The sequence below is a fragment of the Elephas maximus genome, chromosome 11 (genome assembly GCF_024166365.1).
Source record: "Elephas maximus indicus isolate mEleMax1 chromosome 11, mEleMax1 primary haplotype, whole genome shotgun sequence".
In the NCBI taxonomy this organism is placed as follows: Eukaryota; Metazoa; Chordata; class Mammalia; order Proboscidea; family Elephantidae; genus Elephas; species Elephas maximus.
Genome location: NC_064829.1, coordinates 50501812 through 50514062, shown reverse-complemented (window position 1 = coordinate 50514062; position 12251 = coordinate 50501812). Strand labels below are relative to the sequence as shown.

Sequence of the window (12251 nt, the reverse complement as noted above, 5' to 3'; positions counted from 1 at the left end):
GGATGTATAAATACAAATATGTACTATATAACATCCATTGGGACAATGTCCAACCGCATGTCTGTGGTCCCACAAGTTTCTTTTTTTTTTAAGGGAAAGCAGATCTTCTATTATTAATTTCCCTTTAATAGTTTTAAAGTCCTCAAATCCCAATCAGGAGTAGGGACAGCCAAGGCTGCCATTGCCAGCCGTGCTCCGGGCACCCACACACCACCTGGTCCTGCAGCCACCATTCCAGCCCCACCTCCATGCATCACTTGACCTGCACCTGGACATTCATAAAGTCCCAATCCTGCTGTGGGCGGGGTGGTCCACAGCCACACATCCAGCATGGCCAGCCTCCTATATCCAGTGGATAGAGTTCTCAGGTTTTGCCCAGCTGGCTCGGCTGCCCCTGCTCCTCAGGCAAACAGAACAGCAGCAGACTGGAAACATAACCTGGGGACTGACTGTGTATAATATGGTGTTCGCCCAACATCCAAACTGCATAACATCCTATTTACAGAATTTATTGTGGACGTGAACCAATGCATACGTATGTATGTATGTACATTTTTTTTTTTTTAACTTATGTTGTAGTTGCTGTTAAGTCAATTCTGCCTCATGGTGACCCCAAGTGTGCAGAGTAGAAATGCTCCATAGGATCTTCAAGGCTGTGACCTTTCAGAAGCAGATTGCCAGGCCTTGCTTCCAAGGTGCCTCTGGGTGGGTCTGAACTACCCACCTTTCATTAGTAGTCCAGAGCTTAACCATCTGAACCACCCAGGGAATTCTTTTTAACTTAGACCGGGTTTAAAATGCTCCTGTTCAAATTGATAAATTGGTCAGTCTCATAAAAACAAGTTTTTTTTTTTTTAAAAAGGGGTATCATCTAGTACAGTAAATGACAAACGGGGTGAGGGGTGAGATGAAAGGAATTATAATTACATACAGTTAGGAACCTATAGAGAAGTGAAAAATTCTCTTTTGTTAAAAAAAAAAAAAAAAATACAGCAAAGGTAATAATGGCTTAAATAGTTCCTCTAGCTGACACTATCGTTACCTAAATAGAAAACATTTGGTAAACAGTTATTGCTTACCTCACCCATATCTATCAAAATCCCTTAGCAAACTGTACATCAAAATTATTTTTCACTTACCTTTCTCCCCTCCACTATAAAAAAAAACATTAAGAGTCTCATAATCAAGACTCTTGCTTTATTACCTCTGGGATAGTCCAGAAACCCAGGACAACAGGAGCACTCAATGGGTCTATTCTGCATTTACTTCACTAATGATACCTCAACTCCAAATTTATAACCCAGACAACCTTTAATAACACCGGTGATGCCAGAAATTCTCTTCCAGAAACTTGACAATTCTGATGAGAACTTGCCCTGTTTTTAAATTTGTGTGTCTTCACTTCTGTGATGATCAATGATAAAATTAATGGAGGTTGAATTTGGATCATCCAGATGACACTTTATAACCAAATGCTGCTCTGTGATTTCAGGGTTTTTGACTCAGTTGGTACTATTTACATTGTTGTGGGCAAATACAAAACAGAACAGAGGCAGACTTACTTATACCTTGCAAAGAAGTGACAGCATCTAGGACAAACAGGTTTTAATGTAGTTCAACTAGAGAAAAGAGCTTAAGAAGCTTCATGTGGTGTGCAACAGGAAAAGCACTTCGCACTCGCACGGTACTATCGTACAATATTCACACTGCAAGAAGCAATTTAGTTTCAGTATTACACTGTCTCTCACATTAATGTTAAATTTACTAGTTTATAACATTGTTTTAATTTATGAAACTTTTCATTTTATAGTTTTGTAAGAGCAGAAGCACCAGAAGTTAATATCAGGTTTTAGGTTGTACATATTTAAGATTACAAAATGCAACATGTCAACACAAGAGACTTTATTTCTACTTAAAAGAGGACCGTGTATCACTCGTGTTTGAAAAATACCGTTTTGGTTCAAGAACTCTTAATCTGGAACCCATGAAAGGAATCCCAAAATGGATTTCAGTGGTCTCTAAACAATTAAATTTATTTTTTGGGAGATCCAAACTTCAGATTTCCAAAGGAAGTCCATGATTCAAAAAAGGTGAACAACCAGTTTTAGAGTAAGGAAGTCGATAACTAACTCACTGGGAGAGCATCATCTCCTAATCTCTTAAGTTTCACAGGGGTATTTAACCAAATTTAACTGGATTTGGTGAAAAGTCCGGGACCAACTTTACGGTAAAGATTTTGCTGCCTTCAGCTAAATATATATCCTCTGTTCAACTGAACTAACCACTTTTTACTTTATTCTCATTCTGGAGTTTCTGTTTATTTTCTAACTCATTAAACCAAAAACCAAACCAAACCCAGTGCCGTCGAGTCGATTCCGACTCATAGCGACCCTATAGGACAGAGTAGAACCGCCCTATAGAGTTTCCAAGGAACGCCTGGCGGATTCGAACTGCCGACCCTTTGGTTAGCAGCCGTAGCACTTAACCACTACGCCACCAGGGTCTCCTAACTCATTAGGCACATGCTATTCTACCCTTCAAGAGGAATAAAGATAAGAGAGCCTCACAGTATTACAGGTACGGATCAACTTTCCAAGGTTTTATATAATTACTTAAATAATGTTTTCATTTTGTTTCCAATATAATTCCTAGTGATAGTCAGCACTTGAGCAAATGACCAGCCTGACCAATCTCTAAATGATGAAACTGCCAGCATTAATAACTCATGGTATCCTAGTAACAAATGGTATGAGTCATCACACCTAGTTTATTTAACTCTTATGTTTTAGATAGAGACCCCTGCCCTGTTTTTCCTCATTTCTTTATAGGCATTACAGGAATTCCAATGTTGGTTATGCATCACTGCTAATGAAGAGCATATTTCTATTCTTTCTGCAACTGAACTCTCAAAGACTAGGATTCCTGCTTAATTGCAAGACATAAAATATTCAATAGCTAACAATGAAACAATTACGATGCTTTGCAAGTTCAAAGAGCCATGTATTTCGAAAAGAGGCTGTTAGCGTTTTAAGAAACTTCATCCTCATACATACCAAAGAGAACGGTTTTAAAATTAGTTTCTGCAAATAAAGCTAATAAGGGCTTAAAAAATGTACTTCATGAAATAAATAAAAAAAAAAGTTTAATGAAGAAGTTCAGGGAGTTTGTTCTTATTCAAATATATCTCCTTAAGCAGTCAGGAGCTAAAATGTACCTAAAACAAATGGACTGCTGACTGTAATTACCTTCTCTTACAATACAAAGAGAATTAAAAAAAACCCAGTGCCGTCGAGTCGACTCTGACTCACAGCGACCCTACAAGACAGAGTAGAACTGCCCCACAGAGTTGAGTTGATTCCGACTCATAACGACCCTATAACACAGAGTAGAACTGTCCCATAGAGTTTCAAAGAGAATAAGAAGTACTAATTAAATGTTCCTATATATATTTTTTTTTATATTTGCATAAGTGGCATGAAGCAATTTCTGAAACTATAGTTCAAGACAATTGTATTTCTTGGACTAAAGTGAATAGAAACTACTAAAATTAATAATACTTAATTGTAGGGTTTTTTTTAATTTCCATTTTGTTAACTTAATAATTAAAAGTGACCAATATTAAAATTGCACTCATTACTTTTTTCACACTTCTGCTGGTTCTCCTACTTGACTCTGTTCCACTGCTCCCTATAATCCAAGCTACCTTTTTTTTAAAATAATTTTTATCGTGCTTTCAGTGAAAGTTTACAAGTCAGTCTGTCACATATAAGCTTATATACACCTTACTCCATACTCCCACTTACTCTCCCCCTAATGAGTCAGCCCGCTCCCTCCTTCCAGTCTCTCCTTTTGTGACGGTTTTGCCAGTTTCTAACCCTCTCTACCCTCCCAACTCCCCTCCAGGCAGGAGACGCCAACAGTCTCAAGTGTCCACCTGATACAAGTAGCTCACTCTTCGTCAGCATCTCTCTCCAACCCATACTCCAGTCCCTTCCTTGTCTTCGGGAATGGTTCCTGTCCTGGGCCAACAGAAGGTTTGGGGACCATGACTGCCGGGATTCTTCTAGTCTCAGTCAGACCATTAAATCTGGTCTTTTTATGAGACTTTGGGGTCTGCATCCCACTGTTCTCCTGCTCCCTCAGGGGTTCTCTGTTGTGCTCCCTCTCAGGGCAGTCATCGGTTGTGGCCAGGCACCATCTAGTTCTTCTGGTCTCAGGATGACCTAAGTCTCTGGTTCAGGTGGCCCTTTCTGTCTCTTGGGCTCATAGTTATCGTGTGACCTTGGTGTTCTTCATTCTCCTTTGATCCAGGTGGGTTGAGACTAGTTGATGCATCTTAGATGGCCACTTGTCAGCATTTAAGACCTCAGACACCACACTTCAAAGTGGGATGCAGAATGTTTTCATAACAGAATTATTTTGCCAATTGACTTAGAAGGCCCCTTAAGCCATAGTCCCCAAACCCCCGCCCTTGCTCCGCTGACCTTCGAAGCATTCAGTTTATCCCGGAAACTTCTTTGCTTTTGGTCCAGTCCCGTTGAGCTGACCTTCCCTGTATTGAGTATTGTCCTTCCCTTCACTTAAAGTAGTTCTTATATACTAACTAATCAGTAAATAACCCTCTCCCACCCTCCGTCCCCCCTCGTAACCACAGAAGTATGTGCTCTTTTCAGTTTATGCTATTTCTCAAGATCTTATAATAGTGGTCTTATACAGTATTTGTCCTTTTGCATCTGACTAATTTCACTCAGCATAATGCCTTCCAAGTTCCTCCACATTATGAAATGTTTCACAGATTCATCACTGTTCTTTATTGATGTGCAGTATTCCATTGTGTGAATATACCATAATTTATTTAACCATTCATCCGTTGATGGACACCTTGGTTGCTTCCAGCTTTTTGCTACTGTAAACAGTGCTGCAATAAACACAGATATATTTGGTAAAATATATCTGTTCTTGTAAAGGCTCTTATTTCTCTAGGGTATATTCCGAGGAGTGGAATTTCTGGGTTGTATGGTAGTTCTATTTCTAACTTTTTAAGAAAACGCCACATAGATTTCCCAAGTGGTTGTACCATTTTACATTCCCACCAGCAGTGTATAAGAGTTCCATCTCTCCATAGCCTCTCCAACATTTATTATTTTGTGTTTTTTGGATTAATGCCAGCCTTGTTGGAGTGAGATGGAGTCTCATCATAGTTTGAACTTGCATTTCTCTAATGGCTAATGATCGAGAGTATTTTCTCATGTATTTGTTTGCTGCCTGAATATCTTCTTTAGTGAAGTGCGTGTTCATATCCTTTGCCCACTTTTTGACTGGGTTGTTTGTCTTTTTGTAGTTGAGTTTTAACAGAATCATATAGATTTTAGATATCAGGCGCTGATCGGAGATGTCATAGCTGAAAATTTTTTCCCAACCTGTAGGTGGTCTTTTTATTCTTTTGGTGAAGTCTTTAGATGAGTGTAGGTGTTTGATTTTTAGGAGCTCCCAGTTATCTGGTTTCTCTTTGTCATTTTTGGTAATATTTTGTATTCTGTTTATGCCTTGTATTAGGGCTCCTAACATTGTCCCTATTTTTTCTTCCATGATCTTTATCATTTTAGTCTTTATGTTTAGGTCTTTGATCCACTTGGAGTTAGTATTTGTGCATGGTGTGAGGTATGGGTCCTGTTTCATTTTTTTGCAAATGGATATCCAGTTATGCTAGCACCATTTGTTAAAAAGACTATCTTTTCCCCAATTAACTGACACTGGGCCTTTGTCAAATAACAGCTGCTCATATGTGGATGGATTTATATCTGGGTTCTCAATTCTGTTCCATTGGTCTATGTGCCTGTTGTCGTACCAGTACCAGGCTGTTTTGACTACTGTGGCTGTATAATATGTTCTAAAATCAGGTAGAGTGAGGCCTCCCACTTTCTTCTTCTCTCTCAGTAATGCTTTACTTATCCGGGGTTTCTTTCCCTTCCATATGAAGTTGGTGATTTGTTTCTCCATCACATTAAAAGAGTCACTGGAGTATGGATCGGAAGTGCATTGTATGTATAGATGGCTTTTGGTAGAATAGACATGTTTACTATGTTAAGTCTTCCTATCCATGAGAAAGGTATGTCAAACTATCTTTTTTTAAAGAGTTCGCTCAAATGCCAACTCTAAAAAAATTCTTCCTTGCCACTCTACTTCGCAGTGAGTTCCCCACTCTCTTCAATTTTTGTATACAACCTAACATTTGATCATTCTCCCACAAAATACCTTTATTTCTTCGGTGAATGCTAGCTTTCCTTTTGCCCTATCACTAAACCTAGAAACAACAGAGGTGGTGAACAACCACTTATTGATAGAACGGAACCTATTTTTTTGAATTAAAAATGCTCCCTTATAAGTATACTCCAATTGTCCCAACAGCCATTAAACCTTACAATAACTCATATTAGAGCTATTTTCACTTAGAGTTAAAATCACAGTGATGAAGCATTATTTTTCAACAAACTTTTGAGTAACACAGAACAGTAGGACATCCATAAGTAGAAATTACTGTAGACAGTAAGAATGACTATTTTCTTACTTTAAGCTTTCTGACAAAATGCTCAAAGGGTATTACTGTCAAGTTCCAAGAAAAACAAGGTTGCCACACCTCTCACTATAAGGAGTCCTGGTCGCACAATGGTTAGCCCTCGGCTGCTAACTTAAAGGTTGGGAGGAGAAAAGACCTGGCGACCAGCTCCCGTAAAGTTTACCAAACCACCAAACCAAACCCAGTGCCGTCGAGTTGATTCCTACTCACAGCGACCCTACAGGACAGAGTAGAACTGCCCCATAGAGTTTCCAAGCCGCGCCTGGCAGATTTGAACTGCCAACCCTTTGGTTAGCAGCCATAGGATTTAACCACTATGCCACCAGAGTTTCCATAAAGATCACAGCCTAGGAAAACCTACAGGGCAGTTCTACTCTATATAGGGTGGCTACGAGTGAGAATCAACTGGACAGCACAGGATAGCCCCTTCTCACTATGCCAGTGGATAAATCCAGATTAGAAGGGCCATCCTTAGGACCTACAATAACTTTAGGTTTATTAGCCTCCTGTTTTTGTGATTTTTTTTTTTCAGTTATTTACATATTCTACTGTGAAGCCCATATATCCTGAGCAATCAGAGTTACACTGGTACTTATTTTTACTCAACCTCTCAAATGTCTAAACAAAGGAAAAAATAATACACCTTTTTCCCAAGAGCTGGGATAAACATCAAGCCGTGTTTTGAGTCCTGTCACAATTGATTACTCTGAACAAGCTTCCTCTATGAACACCAACTCTAAAAAACAAAAATGCACATTTTTTCCTATCCAGTATCACAGCTTAAATTTTGTAACGTCTTGCCCAAAGAATGCTATATTAACAGATGAAACATCATTCGCTCCAAATTTGCTTCAAGAAAACGTTAATAACTGATCACATGACAATACACTGACAAAAGAATTTCCAGATTTTTACATTTATGGTGGATATGGAGCGCCCTCTGCTGTATCTGCTGAGGAAACTTCAGCAAAGTTAAATGCATCTAAGACCAAACTAAACAAAAAAAACTACACCCATTGCCTTCGAGTGACTGACTGACTCATAGGGTTTCCAAGGAGCGGCTAGTGAATTCAAAATGCCAGGCTTTTTGATTAGCAGCTATAGCTCTTAACCATTGCACTACCAGGGTTCCAAATAAAAATGGGCAATAAAGTTCTGGGAAATTGGTAACTGTAACTCAGAGTTTATATTGTTACACGCTACTCTTGTATAGATTTTGAAATTCTCTTATATGCAGTGAAGCATTTTCCTTCACACATTCTTTGACTCATCTAAATTTACAGAGTGGAACAGAAAAATGGGAAAAATGTTCCTTAAGATGTAGAAAATGCCCCACTGACCTCTGAGAGCTTGGACAGTTATGTAATAGAATCCACAGTTGTGAATTTTGGTGTTACAATCTGTTCTGAAGGCATGATGGGCCTAAAACATTCAATGGAAGATGCTTCATGATATCTGAGGCACTTTAAACTAAAAACAATGACTTATTTTCTGAAATCAACCACATTGAAAATTCTGTCTAAAAACTATACAAAGTTTATTTATAATACAGAAGTAATAACATGATTTGAAAATGCTTTGAAATATGGAAAGTCAGTGAAAGATGACTAAAGACACACCTTTTAAAATGAGTCATACATTTTCAGAAGTTGAGGAATGCATTTAACTTCCATTTGTCTAGACGTAATCAGTCTTTCTTTATATAACGTAATTATATAAAACTAAACCTGAAAATTTAGAAAATATTTACCCCAGTGAGGAAGACATAAAATACTAACTGCATGATTTGACTGGGTGAAATAATTACGAATAGTTAAGAAATTGCACGAGGAAATGCTGTTTTAAAAGAAAAAAGACATGCTTCTTATTTAACAGGCACATTTTAAGGTAAGTTTTTGTTTTTTTAAATGTAAATTTGGAGCACCATCTAGTGGCAAACTAGTAACAAGAAGCTTAAAGCTTCTTCTGTTTCTGAAATTTTATGATTCAATTTTCATAAAACAAGTAACTAACCTGAGTGAAAGCACATGAGGTGGAATCCGTTTTCTCAATCTTACTCTTAAAATACCCCCATCAACACACACAGAGCCACACGAGAGAGCTCTTCTCCAAGAGAAAAAAAGTCTATATCAGTTTCCAAAGAAGAGGCGAGTAGAATCTGTGAATCTAATATTACAGATGTAATGCTACTCAGTACACTAGAGTATTCCACTGTTGTTGGGTACCGTTGAGTAGTATATTCTGACTCACAGCGACACTTCCACTATGGAATCACTGTTAACTTGATTTTTGTGGTTAAAATACTCAACAAAATGAGAGCTAAAGGAACACAGGAAAACTTCCAAATTACGATTTTCTCCAAACACACCATAAAAAAAAAACCAAAACAAACACATAGTTATGAAGTTGTTGTCGACTCATAGCGACCCTGTAGGAGAGCAGAAAAGGTCTTCCACGGCTGTAAATCTTAACGGAAGCAGACTGCCCCATCTTTGTGCTGCAGAGTGGCTGGTGGGTTCGAACCGCTAAGCAGTTAGTAGCCAAGCAGTTAAGAGCTGAGCCATAATGACTGAGCCACTACAACATTTTATAAATAAAAAAAAAAAAATTTTTTTTTTTTTTTTTTTAAATAAATACCCTCTGTTAAATCAGCAAATTATAGTCAACGACTTCCATGGCAATTTCATTACATTACTTGGGTCTTGGTTATTAAAGGGAGTGCCTGGCCTTGACACAGAGGTGGTTCACAGATACAAATTCTACCACAGATGATTTTTCACATGTAATAAATTAAATTTGAATACGTGAAGTGTCAGATTAGGGAATTAATCAGTTTATTATGTTAACAATCAGACTACACTTGATGTATTGTGTTAAATTCTGGGTGTCTCATTTTGGGGGAATACTAACAAAACAAAAAATGGCCTTACCTAAGAGACCAGTTTAAAGAGTAATCTGAAAATCTATTTTCTGTGGAAGGCTGGACAAACTTGCTTTAGCCCAGAGAAGAAAGGGCTACATGGAAGAACAGAAATATTTATTTGTTCATACATTAATTCAACACGGATTTACTGAACACTTTAGCAAGGCATGGTTCAAGGCTCTGGAGGTATGGTGGTAAGCTAGATGGGCAAGGTCCCTGCTCTCATGGAACTTGTTTTCTGAATGGGGGTGATGACAATAAGAAGTTAACAAGATCCACGAGGGCAAGGATTTCTGTCTCTTCTGTCCACTTTGGTATTACCCAGCCCTTAGAACAGTACCTGGCACATAGTTAGGTGCTCAATAAATATTTGTTGAATTAAATTAAAAAAAGGTAACTTCAGTTTGTGATACTTGATATAAAGAAAACAAAACAGTAATACGTAGAAAGTAACTGAGAGAGGGTTGCATGAGGATTACGTTATTTCAAACTAGAACGTTATAAAGGGTTTTTGATAGCAGAAGCCATTAGAACTCAGATTTGATAACCAAAGTCAGCCTTGCAAAGATCTGAAAGAAGAGCTTTCCAATAAACAAACACAAGAGCACTTGTCTAAGGCAGGGGTGGTTTGACATTTTCAGGGAACATGTACAAGATCAGTGTGGGCAAGCCTCAGAAGCCATAGTAAAGTGTCTAGATTATACTCAAATTATTTAGGCAAGAGATGCTGGTGGCTTCAACTAGGGTGACAGCAGTGGAAATCATGGCAATGGGTGGTGACTTCGTGTTTTGCTCTAGAGATAGACAAGATCTGCTAACAGATCTGATATGTAAGGATGAGGCCAAAAGAGGTACTAAAAATGACTCCTAGATCTCAGGCTTGAATAACGGGGTACGTGATGTTGCTACTTATTATTGACATGGGGAAATGAGGTAAAAAGCAGGTTTTAGGCAGGGAGTGGGGAAAGGGGACAACTTACCATGTAATTAGAATTTCAAAGAAGAAGTTGATACATGATCGTGACAATAATGAAACAAACTGGTGTAGAGAGCTACAGTTCTGAATGTGCTTGCATACAGATGGCTTAAAAGCCATAGAGGAAAAGAGTTATTAGGAAGAAGAGGGATGAGAGTAATTATTCCACAGAGATCCAAGGGCAAAAGCAAAGAATAAAGGAAGTTAAAGTGAGTTCAGTGTAGTTCAATAAGAAAAGGAATGCTCTAATATTCTAACGAGAGCTGCACAGTAAGAGAAAGGACTGCCTGCCTACATTACGGACTTTCCAACAAAGGAGGTATTTCAACTACAGAAGCAAGATGGCTATCTACAGGATTATTGCTAAAGAGATTCCTACATGCAATGATGGGCGTTCACCCTACATGTCCTTCAAAGGTACCATTTTAAAGGACCTTTAAGACGCTATGATTTATCTTTATTATACAACTTATTTTGATCATAAATAGATTCCAGGGTAGTCATTCTCTGTTACCTGTTTTCGTCAGCAAAAGGTTATCCAGGTGCCTGTCTCCAACTCCAAGTATATATGTAATCACACAATAGCCAGCTGCAGTAACAGTCCAAAAGAAGAAAAAAAGAATTATGAAAAATACATGTAGACCAGGTTATACATTCCACTGAATATAAAAGCAGGATATCCTACTTTACTTTCAATTTTCTTATTACTGTTTTTAATATCTCACCTAAATTCTCAAATTAAATTTGCTGCATCACTCTTCAAGTGGTGCTTCTTTACAACTGCTGCAAAACATGCAATTCCACAGATTGACTAAAGGCTCCGCAATGAAAAACTACAAAGCGACTTATTAAGGAGTATTGTATTTGGTATCCATCAAGAAAAATTAGCCTCAGTACGCTAAGAATACATTTGAACTCAGTACACTGAGTTCTACAATACATGATTCACTTAAAAACCTAGTTGTTACTCAATACTTGCAAAGGGTACAAAACTCCTACTGATAATGTGCCCAGGAAGGTCACTGAAATGTGCTCGGCTGCTAAATGAAAGGCCGGAGGTTAGAGTCCACCCACAGGCATGGAAGAAAGGCCTGGCAATGTACTTTCCAAAAGTGAGCCACTGAAAACCCTGTGGAGCACAGTTCTACTCTGACACACAAGGGGACGCCATGAGTTGGAATCGACTCCACAGCAACTACTGTTACTGGTATTCTGAAAGGTAAGTAGAAAGACAAAATGTAATTGTTTTATGGCATGCAAATTATCACACGTGATCAAGTGTTAGGAAGCAGCTGTGGTGGATTAAAGACGGCCACAAATTCTCTGACACTCCATTTAGAGGTGGGCTCTATGTCATCTCCCCTTGAAACCAGTCAGTTGCTTTGACCAACAGAATACAACAGAAACGACAAGTTTCTCAGCACTGGCCTTCAGAGACCAACAGTTTCCACTTCCTGTCTCTTAGAATACTTGCTCTAGGACCCCAGCCACCATGCTCTGAGAAGCCCAAGCCACAGAGAGACCATGTTTGTGTAGGTGCATCAACTGACAGGCCCAAGTGAAAGACAGTATAAACTGCCAGTCATTCAAGTGATTCATATCTCAAATATCCAGCCTAATTGAGTCTTTAGATGTCACGTAATTTTTCTTAGATCATGGAAAACAGAGACTTGAATGTCTGAGAAAAACAGGAAAAAAGAGGAACAGAGGTTGGGAAGGAAACACAGAGTAAAAGAGAAAGGGGGAATAAAAGAAGTGAAATATTTTGTCTCAAA

General features: G+C 38.4%; 1 protein-coding gene across 2 annotated transcripts in view; it reads right to left on the bottom strand.

Moving 5' to 3' along the window:
• The window catches only part of PIK3C3 (phosphatidylinositol 3-kinase catalytic subunit type 3), a 144115-nt gene that overhangs the window by 27497 nt on the left and 104367 nt on the right, over nucleotides 1-12251 (bottom strand). For both annotated transcript variants that reach the window (XM_049900023.1, XM_049900022.1), the window contains exon 21: nucleotides 10991-11065. In XM_049900023.1, the coding sequence (XP_049755980.1) occupies nucleotides 10991-11065 (75 nt within the window). The remainder of the gene's footprint in view (nucleotides 1-10990; nucleotides 11066-12251) is intronic.